The sequence below is a fragment of the Conger conger genome, chromosome 7, assembly GCF_963514075.1.
Source record: "Conger conger chromosome 7, fConCon1.1, whole genome shotgun sequence".
Taxonomy (NCBI): domain Eukaryota; kingdom Metazoa; phylum Chordata; class Actinopteri; order Anguilliformes; family Congridae; genus Conger; species Conger conger.
The window spans coordinates 2,467,102-2,485,799 of NC_083766.1; the positions used below are offsets into that span (position 1 = coordinate 2,467,102).

The 18,698-nt window shown below is 43.1% G+C and overlaps 2 protein-coding genes across 4 annotated transcripts; both read right to left on the reverse strand.

Annotated features, from left to right (window-relative positions):
* Positions 1-431: 431 nt before the first annotated feature.
* LOC133132651 (15-hydroxyprostaglandin dehydrogenase [NAD(+)]-like) lies at positions 432-7,158 on the reverse strand. Of its 2 annotated transcripts, XR_009709158.1 has the most exons (8): positions 6,754-7,158; positions 6,538-6,661; positions 5,093-5,199; positions 3,264-3,360; positions 2,300-2,376; positions 1,714-1,871; positions 991-1,213; positions 448-590 (listed from the first exon to the last, which is right to left on the reverse strand). XR_009709158.1 is itself a non-coding variant. In XM_061248245.1 (7 exons), exons 1-7 carry the CDS (start codon positions 6,844-6,846, stop codon positions 1,042-1,044), a joined length of 828 nt encoding a protein of 275 aa, XP_061104229.1. In that variant the 5' UTR covers positions 6,847-6,868; the 3' UTR covers positions 432-1,041. The 2 variants fall into 2 exon arrangements, 1 of the variants encoding a protein (XP_061104229.1); XM_061248245.1 differs by having other exon boundaries at positions 432-1,213; positions 6,754-6,868.
* A 3,309-nt stretch (positions 7,159-10,467) lies between these two features.
* LOC133132649 (15-hydroxyprostaglandin dehydrogenase [NAD(+)]-like) lies at positions 10,468-17,451 on the reverse strand. 2 transcript variants are annotated; one of them, XR_009709157.1, is made up of 8 exons: positions 17,313-17,451; positions 17,097-17,220; positions 16,294-16,400; positions 13,920-14,016; positions 12,956-13,032; positions 12,366-12,529; positions 11,648-11,870; positions 10,468-11,247 (listed from the first exon to the last, which is right to left on the reverse strand). XR_009709157.1 is itself a non-coding variant. In XM_061248241.1 (7 exons), the coding sequence occupies exons 1-7, from the start codon at positions 17,403-17,405 to the stop codon at positions 11,699-11,701; spliced, it is 834 nt and encodes a 277-aa protein (XP_061104225.1). In that variant the 5' UTR covers positions 17,406-17,451; the 3' UTR covers positions 10,468-11,698. The 2 variants fall into 2 exon arrangements, 1 of the variants encoding a protein (XP_061104225.1); XM_061248241.1 differs by having other exon boundaries at positions 10,468-11,870.
* Between the last annotated feature and the right edge of the window lie 1,247 nt (positions 17,452-18,698).

An 18,698-nucleotide genomic window follows, 5' to 3' on the forward strand; every position in this document is an offset into this window, starting at 1 on the left:
GCTTGCTGCCTTCTAGTGCTGAATCAGAATTATCAGGCTATGCACCACATGGAACTGAATACTAGTCTAATTTAATATTCTGCTAGAAAATAATAATAGTGCGTTTTTGTTCTGAATGCTTGAAAAGATTCCAGGAGAAAATAGTTTCTTTTCATCTTAAAATATATAACATTAAATGACATTACATTATAGTCATTTAGCAGAGGCTCTTAGCCAGGATAGGTGCTCTTAAAACCCAAGAGCAGAGTATGGTTCCATGTGTGTGAGTGATCACATAGAGAATAACTTGAACCATTGTAGAATAATCTGATAACTGGCCAATTAGCAATACCAGAATTTTGGCAACTAGAACACCACGATTAATAAAATAATTAAATGCAAGTGCAATCATTACATATAGCTGTGGCAGCCATTTTGCACCAGAACGCTCAGAGAGAAAGATTCTCGCTACTTAAATCAAGGGATGATTAGGTGGCAAGTTGAAACAGCCAGTTTGAGAATTTAGCCAGGACACTGGGGAACACCCTACTCTTTGCGAAGGGTGTCATGGGATATTTAAAACATGCAGGTCTGTGGGAATTTGTAACTGTGGAATTATATCTGGAAAGAGACATCAGGAGTTTAATGTCCATTTTCTGGCACCATATGTAGAAAACATTTCAAATCTCAGAAGAACAATCAGGGTGAAGTTTCCTGAGAGTGAGGTGAGGAGGATTCTCAAGAGTAACTGAAGAGTTAAATGAAGATAGCCTTCCCTTCAGTTAACTCTTTAGGGGTGGGTTTCCCGATAACGTTGGCTCTTCGGATAAACAAGTATGTTAGGTTTTTAATCATCTCAGTACATGGGTTTCCCGAACACACTCGTTAGACAGACTCTTAAGAGGAACATAACAAACTTCTTTGCCATGCACATTCCTGCTAAATGCATGAATAGTTATAGGTGGAGTTTCACATCATATGTTTCTTTGCCAATCAACACTGAAAAACAAAGTGCTCAGAATGTGAGAACATGTCACATTATCATTAAACTATAACTACCATTTACTGGGAAGGGGGCTTAGGCTCAGTACAGGGAATATGGGCCTTTAGATCAAGCATGAATTCCTTTGGAAAATCCATGTAGCTGCAGCCTTCCTCTTTCACCACCATCACTGCCCCGTTCTTGTCCTCATCAGTCACCAGCTGCAGGAACCCCTCAGCCACCGCTGGTACCCTGAAAACACAACACCCCCCACGCCTTAAACAGAGACAGAGCCACCACTGGTACCCTAAAAACACACAACACCCCCCCACCCCCCCCTTAAACAGAGACAGAGCCACCACTGGTACCCTAAAAACACACAACACCCCCCACCCCTTAAACAGAGACAGAGCCACCACTGGTAGCCTGAAAACACACAACACCCCCCCCCACCCCTTAAACAGAGACATAGCCACCACTGGTACCCTAAGAATACACAACACCCCCCACCCCTTAAACAGAGACAGAGCCACCACTGGTACCCTAAAAACACACAACACCCCCCACGCCTTAAACAGAGACATAGCCACCACTGGTACCCTAAGAATACACTATACCCCAATCCCTTAAATAAAACACTTAGCTACCACTCTGAAAAATACTTTTGGGGTTATGCAGCAGATAAATGATGGTCATGGTGCCACTGGCGACTGGTTTAGTGAGAACAGACAGAAGCTTTGAGAGGAACTCACTCGATTATCCCTATTCGCGCTTGAATGTCCTGGACTAGGTGGAAGAGGTGGACATGCGCTGTTCCCGCATTGGACATGAATTCGAGGAGGGGAGTTTTGACAAAAGTGGGACAGAGGGTGTTGATCCTCACGCCATACCCACTCACCATCGAGGCATCCTGTAACACACACACACACACACCATGGAATCATCAGTCCCTTATGTAGATAATTCAAATGTAAATGTTTTGCTACAGATACACTGACAGTGGTATGCAAAGGTGAGGGCACTCCTGGTCAAATTGCATGTTTTGTTGAATCACAAAGTGAAAAGTTGCAATTCAGTATAGCAACTTGATAGCAACTGACTATTTTAAAGCCAATAACGGCTTTGAAATTCACAGTTATGATATTAACAAATGTACCTCATTTCGTTAAACAAAACGTCTATGGGAAAAATCCCTCTGGGAAAAAATCTGCAGAGAGAACCGATGGCTCAAAATTGCTATCTCTCTTCAAGTTTTTATGAATACAAACTGTAGAACTCTAGGAGGGCAGAACTACATAACAGATTAGAGGTGTCCATGTTTCTCCTGACGGAACTTACTGCCACAGACCGGCTGAACCCAACTACTGCATGTTTGGTAGCCGCGTATACAGGCAAGATTAAGACGGGACCCAGGCCTGTTGGGTGCAGACACAGATCAGCCAATATCAGTCATCTAGCACAAGCAGACAATGAAATTCACCCAGCAAAGGCAACAATCCACAGCATTATACTTGTTAAGGCATCTATTATAATGAGTCATACTCAATGTTATTTATACATGCTTAGAACGAAACCTAAACGCAGAACTTACAGGATGTCCCGAGAGAACAAAACTAATGTCTGACACCACACCAAACATATTTGTTGACAAAAGGAGAAGACAGTTGACACAAGCCTCGATGAACGTGCTGCCAGTTGGGACAAGAAGAAGGTAACAATCATATGTTTAAGCCACAGAATTATAGTGGTTCTCATGTTCTTTGCGGCAAAAAAACTCTTGATCAGTTTTTTGTTGCCACAAGAACACCAAACTTCAGATGCCTGTTTTATGCGATCATTGCCAGCTAGCGATTGTGTTGGAAGTCCCATAATGTCATCTTCTGAATCGTCGCGTTCTCCACCTGAGCATACTAATTGTAGATCAATCCCTCTTCAGTGGTTCATACAAATAACCTGTTGAATTTTCTAAAATTATGATAATGATAATGATGCCTAGCTCAAAAAAAAATCTGCTAATTCTCTGCATGATTTTGCTTATATACTCCACTGTGTTTCCATTAGATTTAGCAGTGTCTGGTTTGAATTGTCAATGACTTGATGTCACAGTGTTGACAGCTGAAACCGGACACGGCTAAATCTAATGCAAACACAGTGGAGTATATAAGCAAAAAAACAGCCCGGGCCATTTTGAATCTCCTGTCAAGCAATGATTGAGAACATTAAAAACATTCAAATACAACAAGGGAAAAATATACAAGATGTTCCCAGGACAGATCAATGCTCAAAAAAGCCGTAAAACTACCTGCAGTGGAAGCTGTATTGACTATGACCCCTCCTTCTCCTCCAGTGTCCTTCTTCATGTGCTGAAGTGCCAGATAGGTGCCCCGAATCACTGCATTCTGTCAAAAGACATGGAAGATTGATCACCAACATACAACACCAGATTACATTCACACATCATTGTCTTGCTGCATGATAAAGTTCCTCCCAATTAGTTTGGATGTATTTCTCCATATGTTGGCAGACAGACTGTTTTTGTCAACTTCTGAATTCATCCTGCTGCTAGCATCATGAGTAACATGATCAATAAAGATTAGTGAGCCCACTCCAGAAGCAGCCATGCAGGCCCAAGCCATTACACTTCCTCCACCGTGCTTTCATAGATGAGCCTGTATGTTTTGGATCATTAGCAGACCCTTTCTTTCTCCACACTTTGGCCTTTCCATCTCTTTGTTAGAGATAATATTGGTTTCATTCCATACATCTTTGTTCCACAACATTTGTGGCTCATCTCTGTACTTCTTTGCAAATTGTAATCTTGCCTTCCAGTTCTTACTACTGATGAGTAGTTTGCATCTTGTGGTATACTGCCCTGTGGAGATTGTTTGTGATGTCACTGACTGATGTTTTGGGGGTTTTTCTTCACAGCTCTCACAATGTTTCTGTCATCAACTGCTGTTGTTTTCCTTGGTCACCCTGTTTAATGTCTGCTGCTCAGCATGCCAGCGTTTTTTTTCTTTTCAGGACATTTTAAGTTCTTGTACAAGCTATCCCCAATGTTTGTGCAATGGCTCCGATTGATTTCCCCGCTTTTCTAAGCTTCAAATTTGTTTGCTTTTCTCCCAAAGACAGCTCTCTGGTCTTCATGTCAGTTTATCTTTTCTAACACAAATGCAAGCTTCACAGGCAAAGACCAAGACTAAAACCAAGAGCGACTTAATTGTCTTCAGTGTATAGCAAAAACAAAGGAATTGACCTTGCTGTTCCAATTCTTTTGAATGACACTGTACTTTATTAAACCCTGTGGGTAATTTGTACCTGGGGAGCAATGTGGGGTTATGGGCCTTGTTCAAGGGCCCAACGGCTGTGCTGATCTTACTATGGCCACACTGGGGTTTAAACCTCCAACCTTGCTGTACCTTTTGCACAAGGCTACAGGCTGTTCCAGATACATTTACATGGTGCAATCACTGGATTCTGTTCACTATATGGAGGTGACATTGGCTCAGGGGGTAAGAGCTGTCATCTGGTAGTCTGAGGGTTGCCAGTTCCATCCCGCCCTGGGTGTGTCGAGGTGTCCCTGAGCAAGACACCAAAACCCCAATTGCTCCCAACAAGCTGTTTGGTGCCTTGCATGGCAGCCAGCCAATTGCCATTGGTGTGTGTAAATGGGTGCATTGAGTATATAGATCATTACCATAGCACTATGATAGCACTTTTCTAGACACTCAGATCACTTACAGTGATGAGGTGGGGGAACTCGCCTCAGCCACTACCAATGTGAGGTTTGGTGATACCAGCTGAGGTGGAGCGGGAGAGAACAATGTTTTGCCAATTTAATTAGGATGATTAGGTGCCTGGTTGAAGGAGCCAGGGTTGGCAATTCAGCGAGGACACCGGGGAACCCCTACTCTTTGTGAAGAGTGTCATGCTATTCTTAATGTCCACAGTGCGCCAGGGCCTCAGTTTAACATCTGACCTGAAAGATGGCGCCTCCTACAGCACAGTGTCCCCATCACAGCACTGGGGCAGTGGGGATAAATTGACCAGAGGGAAGATCGCCCCCTACTGGCCCTCCAACAGCAACTGCCAATATTCTTCATTTTAAAAAGTTATTGAAAGATATCTTACCAGATTTACTGCCACCGTTCTCTCCCAATTAGTCTCGTCCACGATCCCTGCGTTGTTGCTCATTATGTCGATTCGGGCAAACCTTTCGATGGTTTTTTGGAATGCATCTATAGGCAAAAGGAATGTCACCACAAACAATAGCATACACCCAACCCTCCTGCACTCAGTATTTACTGTTGGTTTTTCGTATGTGCAGTCCAATCTCCATTTGTCCTTTCATCCAGATTAGGGCTGATTTGGGAAAATAATCTGATTGCGATTTTTCAGAGTAATATGTCGTCACAACAGTGAAGAATTTAGTTCCGGGTGGATGAGAATGTGGATGAGAATGTGCATAGCAGCTGTGTCATTTAACCAAGGTCTGAACACTGATCACGTAAAGTCAATGTTGGAATATAAAACGAATTAATGAAAACTGAACGAATTTATTTTATTTGTATGATGTATGTGATTCTTGCTAATGTAATGTTAGCAAGAATCCCCCATGTTTCTGACCTATTCTTTATACAGTATGTTTCTGACACTTTGAAACTTATGTCGGGCCTCTCTGCGTCAGCTCTCATTGCCTGTGCCAAGCACCTGAGGCCGCCCTGTAAAAGGACTGTAGGATCTGAGTTATCCTCCCTTTTAAGAAACGGGAAAAAAACTCAATCGACTGTGTGCCAGATAACATTTGACATTACAGTCGCAAACACAACAAGATTTCGGCTTAGTTAACTTGCTAACGGTTTCTACACAGCTGCGGTTCATCCGATTTTAAAGTAACATTCGCGGCAGTATCTTAGCGACCTTTGTTTACAAACATTCTGATTTCATCATTGCGATTTGCTTTATTTTGCTTTTCCGTATTCTATTCACAGTGCGTAAGATAAAAAATAATTCTACAGTATATCTACAACATTAGATGCCGTGAATATAAAACTGCTCTAATACTGGACTGTGGGAGGAAACCGGAGTACCCGGAGGAAACCCACGCAAACACGGGGAGAGCATGCAAACTCGGGGATTCCGAGCCCAGGACCTCCTTGCTGTGAGGCGGCAGTGCTACCCACTGCACCATGCGTGCCGCCTATATATGTACATATTCCTAAAAAAATTTATTGAACTGAAAAAACAAAGGTTCACATTAAAAATCTTTTGATAACTTTAAGCCTTCTGTAAACATTTTAGCAACATGAAACTACAGTTTTGACCGCAAATACTGTGACTACAAGAACACAAGATCACAGAAAACCACCATATGATGGGTTGTAGAGAGCGGACAATTTCAGGGATATCACAGTACAACTGCTACACATCAGTCGGTCACTGTTATATTTTTTCATTATATTGCATAATTTGAGTGCTGTTGGATCATCAGAGCTGGGTGTGGCAAAATTTACATTTGGGTTCATTTTTTAGTATAACTATCCGTGTAAAATATCAATTATAAAAATATAGCCTACCTTTGAGTTGTTCGTCTGAGGTCACATCGCATTTCAAGAAAATGGTACGGTCTTCTCCGTACTCTTTATCAAAATCCGCTTTGGCGCTTTTCCCAACCGTTTCATTTATATCCAACAGTGCCACCTTAGTACACACATCGATTGTTACAAACACCATAGAAGACGGACATTCTGCAAAACAATTCGACCCTTTCGAACGTGAAGAAACATATTTACCTTTGCTCCATTTTTCAGAAGAATGTCAGAAAAGCCTTTCCCTAAACCTTGCCCGGCACCAGTTACAAGAGCTACCTTATCACTTAATGCCATAACTGGAGAAATCAGTTCAGCGTTTTACCTCAGAACTTTACAAATAATTATCACAAATTTTTCACTTTGTCAATAATAATAAAAAAAGTAAGCCTATGGAACAATACCTCCGTGCGAACGATAACACCGCAGATTTTTTGTATTTAGGTTATTACTCAACCTCAAACTAAATTTGTTAAATATTTTATGAATTGCCAAATGCGCTTACTGTTAGAAATAGCTATATTTTGTCCAGAGTTATAAGTCAAGTTTCATATAAGACCGCTACGTGATATGTGATATCAGCAATAGGAGTGGGAAAGCCGTACAGATGTTGCCTTCAAGTACTGTAGGAATTATCCTACGTGGAAATTGCACTTGGATGACTAAAGCCTCAACCAGTCTGACAGGTTCTTGCATTAGGGAGGTTAAGACTTTTAGTTTCTTTGAAGGTCATAAACACATTTATATTGTGTTATCACTAAATTCTGGGAAAGATATTTTTGAAAACATAAAGGATGACATGGTATTTATTTGTGTGATATACAGTTAGGTCCGGAAATATTTGGACAGTGACACAATTTTCATAATTTTGGCCCTGTACGCAACCATTGGAGGAAGGGTTTAGGAATTGTAGCAATTTTCATACATGGTCCCCTCATTTCAAGGGACCTAAAGTAATTGGACAATTGACTCAAAAGCTGTTTCATGAGCAGGTGTGGGCTATTCCCTTGTTATTTCATCATCAATTAAGCAGGTAAAAGGTCTGGAGTTGATTTCAGGTGTGCCATTTTCATTTGGAAGCTGTTGCTGTGAATCCACAACATGCGGTCAAAGGAGCTCTCAATGCAAGTGAAACAGGCCATCCTTAGGCTGCGAAAAAAAAAAGAAAAAATCCATCCGAGAGATAGCAGAAACATCAGGAATGGCCAAATCAACAGTTTGGTACATTCTGAGAAAAAAGGAACGCACTGGTGAACTCGGCAACACAAAAAGGCCCAGACGTCCACGGAAGACAACAGCGGTTGATGATCGCAGGATCCTTTCCATGGTAAAGAAGAACCCTTTCACAACATCTAGTGAAGTGAAGAAGACTCTCCAGGAAGTAGGCGTATCATTATTCAAGTCTACCATAAAGTGAAGACTTCACGAGAGCAAATACAGAGGGTTCACCACAAGGTGCAAACCATTCATAAGCCACAAGAATAGAAAGGCCAGATTAGAGTTCGCCAGAACACATCTAAAAAAGCCAGCCCAGTTCTGGAACAGCATTCTTTGGACAGATGAAACTAAGATCAACCTGTACCAGAATGATGGGAAGAGAAAAATATGGAGAAGGCTTGGAACGGCTCATGATCCGAAGCACACCACATCATCTGTAAAACATGGTGGAGGCAGTGTGATGGCATGGCTTCCAATGGCACTGGGTCACTAGTGTTTATTGATGATATGACAGAAGACGGAAGCAGCCGCATGAATTCTTAAGTCTATAGGAACATTCTGTCTGCTCACATTCAGCCAAATTCAGCGAAGTTGATTGGACGGCGCTTCACAGTACAGATGGACAATGACCCAAAACATACTGCGAAAGCAACCCAGGAGTTTTTCAAGGTAAAGAAGTGGAATATTCTACAATGGCCAAGTCAATCACCTGATCTCAATCCGATTGAGCATGCATTCCACTTGCTTAGGACAAAACTTAAGGCAGAAAGACCTGCAAACAAACAACAACTGAAGACAGCTGCAGTCAAGGCCTGGCAAAGCATCACAAAGGAGGAAACCCAGCGTTTGGTGATGTCCATGGGTTCCAGACTTCAGGCAGTCATGGCCTGCAAAGGATTCTCAATGTCCAATTACTTTAGGTCCCTTGAAATGAAGGGACTACGTATGAAAATTGTTGCAATTCCTAAACCCTTCCTTCAATTTTGATGTAAATACCCTCAAATTAAAGCTGAAAGTCTGCACTTCAATTGCATCTCGATTATTTAATTTCAAATCCATTGTGGTAGCGTACAGGGCCAAAATTATGAAAATTGTGTCACTGTCCAAATATTTCCAGACCTAACTGTATTGCCTTCAATAGGGTGACATTAAGAACAGACTTCTGAAAGCCTGAACAGGTCTGATGGCTTCGTGTTTCAGTGTAGCTATGCTGGCACATGATTCTTTTAAAATAAAAAAAAACATGAATACTTGGCTATTAGACAAGTAGACAGTAGTTTCTCATGTACAATGCCATTTATATTTCTACAACGTACAGTTGATTAGACTAAGCAGGAGACAATCCTCCCCTGGACCAATGCAGGGTTAAGGGCCTTGCTCAAGGGCCCAACGGCTGCACTGATCTTATTGTGCCTAGACCAGGGATCCCAGTCATGTAAATGGTAAATGGTTGGCATTTATATAGCGCCTTTATCCAAAGCACTGTACAATTGCTGCTTCTCATTCACCCATTCATACACACACTCACACACTGACGGCGATTGGCTGCCATGCAAGGCACCAACCAGCTCGTCAGGAGCATTTGAGGGTTAGGTGTCTTGCTCAGGGACACTTCGACACAGCCCAGGCGGGGGATCGAACCGGCAACCCTCCGACTGCCAGACGACTGCTCTTAAGGCCCGGACACGCCAAACCGACGGTCGGCCGCTGAGCGCCGACAAAGATCGCCTCGCGTCGATACGCGTCGTTAATGTTGGCTGTGCCGAACACACCGCAACGACGGTCCGCCGACGGCCGAGGTAATAACTCTCCACACCAGCAGGTGGCGGTAGTCTGTATTTGTCTTTCAAAAAATGGAAACCGGAAGACCCGGAAATGCGTTTGCATTGCGTTGGACCTAGAAGCAGCCATTGTCTCGCTCACAACAAAGTTTGCAGCAATTTCCTTGTTCTCTCGCTATTTAGTAATACTAATCGAAAATTATGTCTGGTAGTGATAGTAACTTTGGAATGGCACTGGCTTTTTGTCTGTGTCCTCTTGACTTCCTCGTTTGCTTGCTTTCGTCGCTTCCGTTTCTCTTCTCGTGCACTGATTCGCTAGCTGGACAGCCAATCAGAGAGCTCTCTCTCATCGACGGCTCCGGGGGCTCCGACGCCGATTCAACATGTTGAATCGGCGTCGGAGCCCTCCAAAACACGCCGACGGACACACCGGAAAGACTCGGCCGACAGGGCACCACCTACGTCCGACCGTCGGTTTGGTGTGTCCGGGCCTTTACTGCCTTATACCTTGTACCTTAACCATTATGCAACTGGGCGCCCCAAATGCAATGCACAGCTGATGTCCTCAGTGTAGGTGTGTATGTCATTATGACCTGCTTGACACAACCTAGACCTACTGAAACCAGTCCGGTATGTTTTTGTGCTTAAAGAGTAGTAGCTAGTTGCTAGTAATGATATTGCTTGTGCTCATAAGAACATCTCACCGCAACCTTTGGTGGTTATACTCAAGACGGCATTCTGGGGGATTCAAGCTCTTATCAAATAGTTGTGTTAACTCAACAGCCACACCTAGTGGCCGTGTATATTATTGTCAGTCATTTTCTGCTTGACATCCTACATGACCATAAACAGAAGAAAAATGGAACAGCTTCCCAACAAGCAGATGAAAATTATTTAATTAACGAGAAAGTTGGACCTATATAAGAACATTGTACTTGCATAGTTTTGTAAATCCATGCATTTCTTATAAACATGCAGTCAGTTCAAGGAATAACATGTCCGGTGCCCACATGCATAAAAAGATGCAAAATACATACAGACAGCAGAATCATTTGTGAACAAAAATGATTAGAATATGGTTTTAAAAAATAGACACCACTGACATTGCAGGAGCTACAATATGAACATCCTCTTAGCCAGGTTGATCTTCATGAGGCAAAAAAATGTTCTTTGATGTTCTACAATGCAATGAGCAAGACACCTAACCCCCAAATGTTCCTGATGAGCTGGTTGGGGCCTTGTATGGCAGCCAATCACCGTTGGTGACATTGCGGGGCTCAGGCAGCAACAGCAGTTCAATCATTTACAATGTATTAAAACAATGTTGGTACTGCACCCCAGAATAATGGCATGGCTCTGGTTGATAATATATGTAGATATACAGTTGCCGTACTTCAGTATAGACAGATAGATCATTGCATTTTTATAGTACTTTTCTAGTGCTTTAAGAGTGATGAGGGGGAAACTCACCTCAACCACCACCAATGTGTCACACCCACCTCTGTGATGCAATGGCAGCCATTTTGCACCAGAACGCTCAGAGAGAAAGATTCTCGCTACTTAAATCAAGGGATGATTAGGTGGCAAGTTGAAACAGCCAGTTTGAGAATTTAGCCAGGACACTGGGGAACACCCTACTCTTTGCGAAGGGTGTCATGGGATATTTAAAACATGCAGGTCTGTGGGAATTTGTAACTGTGGAATTATATCTGGAAAGAGACATCAGGAGTTTAATGTCCATTTTCTGGCACCATATGTAGAAAACATTTCAAATCTCAGAAGAACAATCAGGGTGAAGTTTCCTGAGAGTGAGGTGAGGAGGATTCTCAAGAGTAACTGAAGAGTTAAATGAAGATAGCCTTCCCTTCAGTTAACTCTTTAGGGGTGGGTTTCCCGATAACGTTGGCTCTTCGGATAAACAAGTATGTTAGGTTTTTAATCATCTCAGTACATGGGTTTCCCGAACACACTCGTTAGACAGACTCTTAAGAGGAACATAACAAACTTCTTTGCCATGCACATTCCTGCTAAAGGCATGAATAGTTATAGGTGGAGTTTCACATCATATGTTTCTTTGCCAATCAACACTGAAAAACAAAGTGCTCAGAATGTGAGAACATGTCACATTATCATTAAACTATAACTACCATTTACTGGGAAGGGGGCTTAGGCTCAGTACAGGGAATATGGGCCTTTAGATCAAGCATGAATTCCTTTGGAAGATCCACGTAGCTGCAGCCTTCCTCTTTCACCACCATCACTGCCCCGTTCTTGTCCTCATCGATCACCAGCTGCAGGAACCCCTCAGCCACCGCTGGTACCCTGAAAACACACAACACCCCCCACCCCTTAAACAGAGACAGAGCCACCACTGGTACCCTAAAAACACACAACACCCCCCCCCCCCTTAAACAGAGACAGAGCCACCACTGGTACCCTAAAAACACACAACACCCCCCACCCCTTAAACAGAGACAGAGCCACCACTGGTACCCTAAAAACACACAACACCCCCCCACCCCTTAAACAGAGACAGAGCCACCACTGGTACCCTAAAAACACACAACACCCCCCACCCCTTAAACAGAGACAGAGCCACCACTGGTACCCTAAAAACACACAACACCCCCCACGCCTTAAACAGAGACATAGCCACCACTGGTACCCTAAGAATACACTATACCCCAATCCCTTAAATAGAAACACTTAGCTACCACTCTGAAATACTTTTGGGGTTATGCAGCAGATAAATGATGGTCATGGTGCCACCGGCGAATGGTTTAGTGAGAACAGACAGAAGCTTTGAGAGGAACTCACTCGATTATCCCTATTCGCGCTTGAATGTCCTGGACTAGGTGGAAGAGGTGGAAAAATTGTCCGGCTGTTCCCGCATTGGACATGAATTCGAGGAGGGGAGTTTTGACAAAAGTGGGACAGAGGGTGTTGATCCTCACGCCATACCCACTCATCATCGAGGCGTCCTGTAACACACACACACACACCATGGAATCATCAGTCCCTTATGTAGATAATTCAAATGTAAATGTTTTGCTACAGATACACTGACAGTGGTATGCAAAGGTGAGGGCACTCCTGGTCAAATTGCATGTTTTGTTGAATCACAAAGTGAAAAGTTGCAATTCAGTATAGCAACTTGATAACAACTGACTATTTTAAAGCCAATAACGGCTTTGAAATTCACAGTTATGATATTAACAAATGTACCTCATTTCGTTAAACAAAACGTCTATGGGAAAAATCCCTCTGGGAAAAAATCTGCAGAGAGAACCGATGGCTCAAAATTGCTATCTCTCTTCAAGTTTTTATGAATACAAACTCTAGTACTCTAGGAGGGCAGAACTACATAACAGATTAGAGGTGTCCATTTTTCTCATGACGGAACTTACTGCCACAGACCGGCTGAACCCAACTACTGCATGTTTGGTAGCCGCGTATACAGGCAAGAGTAAGACGGGACCCAGGCCTGTTGGGTGCAGACACAGATCAGCCAATATCAGTCATCTAGCACAAGCAGACAATGAAATTCACCCAGCAAAGGCAACAATCCACAGCATTATACTTGTTAAGGCATCTATTATAATGAGTCATACTCAATGTTATTTATACATGCTTAGAACGAAACCTAAACGCAGAACTTACAGGATGTCCCGAGAGAACAAAACTAATGTCTGACACCACACCAAACATATTTGTTGACAAAAGGAGAAGACAGTTGACACAAGCCTTGATGAACGTGCTGCCAGTTGGGACAAGAAGAAGGTAACAATCATATGTTTAAGCCACAGAATTATAGTGGTTCTCATGTTCTTTGCGGCAAAAAAACTCTTGATCAGTTTTTTGTTGCCACAAGAACACCAAACTTCAGATGCCTGTTTTATGTGATCATTGCCAGCTAGCGATTGTGTTGGAAGTCCCATAATGTCATCTTCTGAATCGTCACTTTCTCCACCTGAGCGTACTAATTGTAGATCAATCCCTCTTCAGTGGTTCATACAAATAACCTGTTGAATTTTCTAAAATTATGATAATGATAATGATGCCTAGCTCAAAAAAAAATCTGCTAATTCTCTGCATGATTTTGCTTATATACTCCACTGTGTTTCCATTAGATTTAGCAGTGTCTGGTTTGAATTGTCAATGACTTGATGTCACAGTGTTGACAGCTGAAACCGGACACGGCTAAATCTAATGCAAAAACAGTGGAGTATATAAGCAAAAAAACAGCCCGGGCCATTTTGAATCTCCTGTCAAGCAATGATTGAGAACATTAAAAACATTCAAATACAACAAGGGAAAAATATACAAGATGTTCCCAGGACAGATCAATGCTCAAAAAAGCCGTAAAACTACCTGCAATGGAAGCTGTATTGACTATGACCCCTCCTTCTCCTCCAGTGTCCTTCTTCATGTGCTGAAGTGCCAGATAGGTGCCCCGAATGACTGCATTCTGTCAAAAGACATGGAAGACTGCTCACCAACATACAACACCAGATTACATTCACACATCATTGTCTTGCTGCATGATAAAGTTCCTCCCAATTAGTTTGGATGTATTTCTCCATATGTTGGCAGACAGACTGTTTTTGTCAACTTCTGAATTCATCCTGCTGCTAGCATCATGAGTAACATGATCAATAAAGATTAGTGAGCCCACTCCAGAAGCAGCCATGCAGGCCCAAGCCATTACACTTCCTCCACCGTGCTTTCATAGATGAGCCTGTATGTTTTGGATCATTAGCAGACCCTTTCTTTCTCCACACTTTGGCCTTTCCATCTCTTTGTTAGAGATAATATTGGTTTCATTCCATACATCTTTGTTCCACAACATTTGTGGCTCATCTCTGTACTTCTTTGCAAATTGTAATCTTGCCTTCCAGTTCTTACTACTGATGAGTAGTTTGCATCTTGTGGTATACTGCCCTGTGGAGATTGTTTGTGATGTCACTGACTGATGTTTTGGGGGTTTTTCTTCACAGCTCTCACAATGTTTCTGTCATCAACTGCTGTTGTTTTCCTTGGTCACCCTGTTTAATGTCTGCTGCTCAGCATGCCAGCGTTTTTTTTCTTTTCAGGACATTTTAAGTTCTTGTACAAGCTATCCCCAATGTTTGTGCAATGGCTCCGATTGATTTCCCCGCTTTTCTAAGCTTCAAATTTGTTTGCTTTTCTCCCAAAGACAGCTCTCTGGTCTTCATGTCAGTTTATCTTTTCTAACACAAATGCAAGCTTCACAGGCAAAGACCAAGACTAAAACCAAGAGCGACTTAATTGTCTTCAGTGTATAGCAAAAACAAAGGAATTGACCTTGCTGTTCCAATTCTTTTGAATGACACTGTACTTTATTGAACCCTGTGGGTAATTTGTACCTGGGGAGCAATGTGGGCGGCCTGTAGCGTAGTGGTTAAGGTAAATGACTGGGACACACAAGGTTGGTGGTTCTAATCCCAGTGTAGCCACAATAAGATCCGCACAGCTGTTGGGCCCTTGAGCAAGGCCCTTAACCCTGCATTGCTCCAGGGGAGGATTGTCTCCTGCTTAGTCTAATCAACTGTACGTCGCTCTGGACAAGAGCGTCTGCCAAATGCCAATAATGTAATGTAATGTAATGTGGGGTTATGGGCCTTGTTCAAGGGCCCAACGGCTGTGCTGATCTTACTATGGCCACACTGGGGTTTAAACCTCCAACCTTGCTGTACCGTTTGCACAAGGCTACAGGCTGTTCCAGATACATTTACATGGTGCAATCACTGGATTCTGTTCACTATATGGAGGTGACATTGGCTCAGGGGGTAAGAGCTGTCATCTGGTAGTCTGAGGGTTGCCAGTTCCATCCCGCCCTGGGTGTGTCGAGGTGTCCCTGAGCAAGACACCTAAACCCCAATTGCTCCCAACAAGCTGTTTGGTGCCTTGCATGGCAGCCAGCCAATTGCCATTGGTGTGTGTAAATGGGTGCATTGAGTATATAGATCATTACCATAGCACTATGATAGCACTTTTCTAGACACTCAGATCACTTACAGTGATGAGGTGGGGGAACTCGCCTCAGCCACTACCAATGTGAGGTTTGGTGAAGTTTGGTGATACCAGCTGAGGTGGAGCGGGAGAGAACAATGTTTTGCCAATTGAATCAGGATGATTAGGTGCCTGGTTGAAGGAGCCAGGGTTGGCAATTCAGCCAGGACACCGGGGAACCCCTACTCTTTGTGAAGAGTGTCATGCTGTTCTTAATGTCCACAGTGCGTCAGGGCCTCAGTTTAACATCTGACCTGAAAGATGGCGCCTCCTACAGCACAGTGTCCCCATCACAGCGCTGGGGCAGTGGGGATAAATTGACCAGAGGGAAGATCGCCCCCTACTGGCCCTCCAACAGCAACTGCCAATATCCATCCATCCATTATCTGAACCCGCTTATCCTGAACAGGGTCGCAGGGGGGCTGGAGCCTATCCCAGCATACATTGGGCGAAAGGCAGGAATACACCCTGGACGGGTCACCAGTCACAGGGCACACACACCATTCACTCACACACTCATACCTATGGGCAATTTAGACTCTCCACTCAGCCTAACATGCACGCAGACACGGGGAGAACATGCAAACTCCGCACAGAGAGGCCCTGGCCGACGGGGATTCGAACCCAGGACCTCCTTGCTGTGAGGCGGCAGTGCTACCCACTGCAACTGCCAATATTCTTCATTTAAAAAAGTTATTAAAAGATATCTTACCAGATTTACTGCCACCGTTTTCTCCCAATTAGTCTCGTCCACGATCCCTGCGTTGTTGCTCATTATGTCGATTCGGCCAAACCTTTCGATGGTTTTTTGGAATGCATCTATAGGCAAAAGGAATGTCACCACAAACAATAGCATACACCCAACCCTCCTGCACTCAGTATTTACTGTTGGTTTTTCGTATGTGCAGTCCAATCTCCATTTGTCCTTTTATCCAGATTAGGGCTGAACGATTTGGGAAAATAATCTAATTGCGATTTTTGTAATATGTCGTCACAACAGTGAAGAATTTAGTTCCGGGTGGATGAGAAAGTGAATAGCAGGCAGTGTTTTCTGTGTCATTTAACCAAGGTCTGAACACTGAACACGTAAAGTCAATGTTGGAATATAAAACGAATTAATGAAAACCGAACGAATTTATTTTATTTGTATGATGTATGTGATTCTTGCTAATGTAATGTTAGCAAGAATCCCCCATGTTTCTGACCTATTCTTTATACAGTATGTTTCTGACACTTTGAAACTTATGTCGGGCCTCTCTGTGTCAGCTCTCATTGCCTGTGCCAAGCACCTGAGGCCGCCCTGTAAAAGGACTGTAGGATCTGAGTTATCCTCCCTTTTAAGAAACGGAAAAAAGCTCAATCGACTGTGTGCCAGATTACATTTGACATTACAGTCGCAAACACAACAAAAAGTGCTGTTGGATCATCAGAGCTGGGTGTGCCAAAATTTACATTTGGGTTTATTTTTTGGTATAACTGTCCGTGTAAAATATCAATAATAAAAATATAGCCTACCTTTGAGTTGTTCGTCTGAGGTCACATCGCATTTCAAGAAAATGGTACGGTCTTCTCCGTACTCTTTATCAAAATCCGCTTTGGCGCTTTTCCCAACCGTTTCATTTATATCCAACAGTGCCACCTTAGTACACACATCGATTGTTACAAACACCATAGAAGACGGACATTCTGCAAAACAATTCGACCCTTTCGAACGTGAAGAAACATGCTTACCTTTGCTCCATTTTTCAGAAGAATGTCAGAAAAGCCTTTCCCTAAACCTTGCCCGGCACCAGTTACAAGAGCTACCTTATCACTTAATGCCATAACTGGAGAAATCAGTTCAGCGTTTTACCTCAGAACTTTACTAATAATTATCACATATTTCTCACTTTGTCAATAATAATAAAAAAAGTAAGCCTATGGAACAATACCTCCGTGCGAACGATAACACCGCAGATTTTCTGTATTTAGGTTATTTCTCAACCTCAAACTAAATTTGTTAAATATTTTATGAATTGCCAAATGCGCTTACTGTTAGAAATAGCTATATTTTGTCCAGAGTTATAAGTGAGGTTTCATATAAGACCGCTGCGTGATGTGATGTCAGCAATAGGAGTGGCAAAGCCGTACAGATGTTGCCTTCAAGTACTGTAGGAATTATCCTACGTGGAAATTGCACTTGGATGACTAAAGCCTCAACCAGTCTGACAGGTTCTTGCATTAGGGAGGTTAAGACTTTTAGTTTCTCTGAAGGTCATAAACACATTTATATTGTGTTATCACTAAATTCTGGGAAAGATATTTTTGAAAACATAAAGGATGACATGGTATTTATTCGGGCGGCACGGATGGTGCAGTGGGTAGCACTGCCGCCTCACAGCAAGGAGGTCCTGGGTTCGAATCCCCGTCGGCCGGGGCCTCTCTGTGTGGAGTTTGCATGTTCTCCCCGTGCCTGCGTGGGTTTCCTCCGGGAACTCCGGTTTCCTCCCACAGTCCAAAGACATGCAGGTTAGGCTGATTGGAGAGTCTAAATTGCCCGTAGGTATGAGTGTGTGAGTGAATGGTGTGTGTGCCCTGCGATGGACTGGCGACCTGTCCAGGGTGTATTCCTGCCTTTCGCCCAATGTATGCTGGGATAGGCTCCAGCCCCCCTGCGACCCTGTTCAGGATAAGCGGGTTAAGATAATGGATGGATGGATGGTATTTATTCGTGTGATATATTGCCTTCAATAGGGTGACATTAAGAACAGACTTCTGAAAGCCTGAACAGGTCTGATGGCTTCGTGTTTCAGTGTAACTATGCTGGCACATGATTCTTTTAAAAAAAACAAAAACATGAATACTTGGCCATTGGACAAGAGGCATTCTTTTTCTAACCTGACCCTGATTTTGTTTCCATGTATGAACAGCGCAACCTTGGGCTCGTTCCCTGTTGTCTCCCAATTCTCCACTACACAAGTGATGCTGAAATATCATGCAGTAGTTTCTCATGTGCAATGCCATTTATATTTCTACAACGTACAGTTGATTAGACTAAGCAGGAGACGATCCTCCCCTGGAGCAATGCAGGGTTAAGGGCCTTGCTCAAGGGCCCAACAGCTGTGCGGATCTTATTGT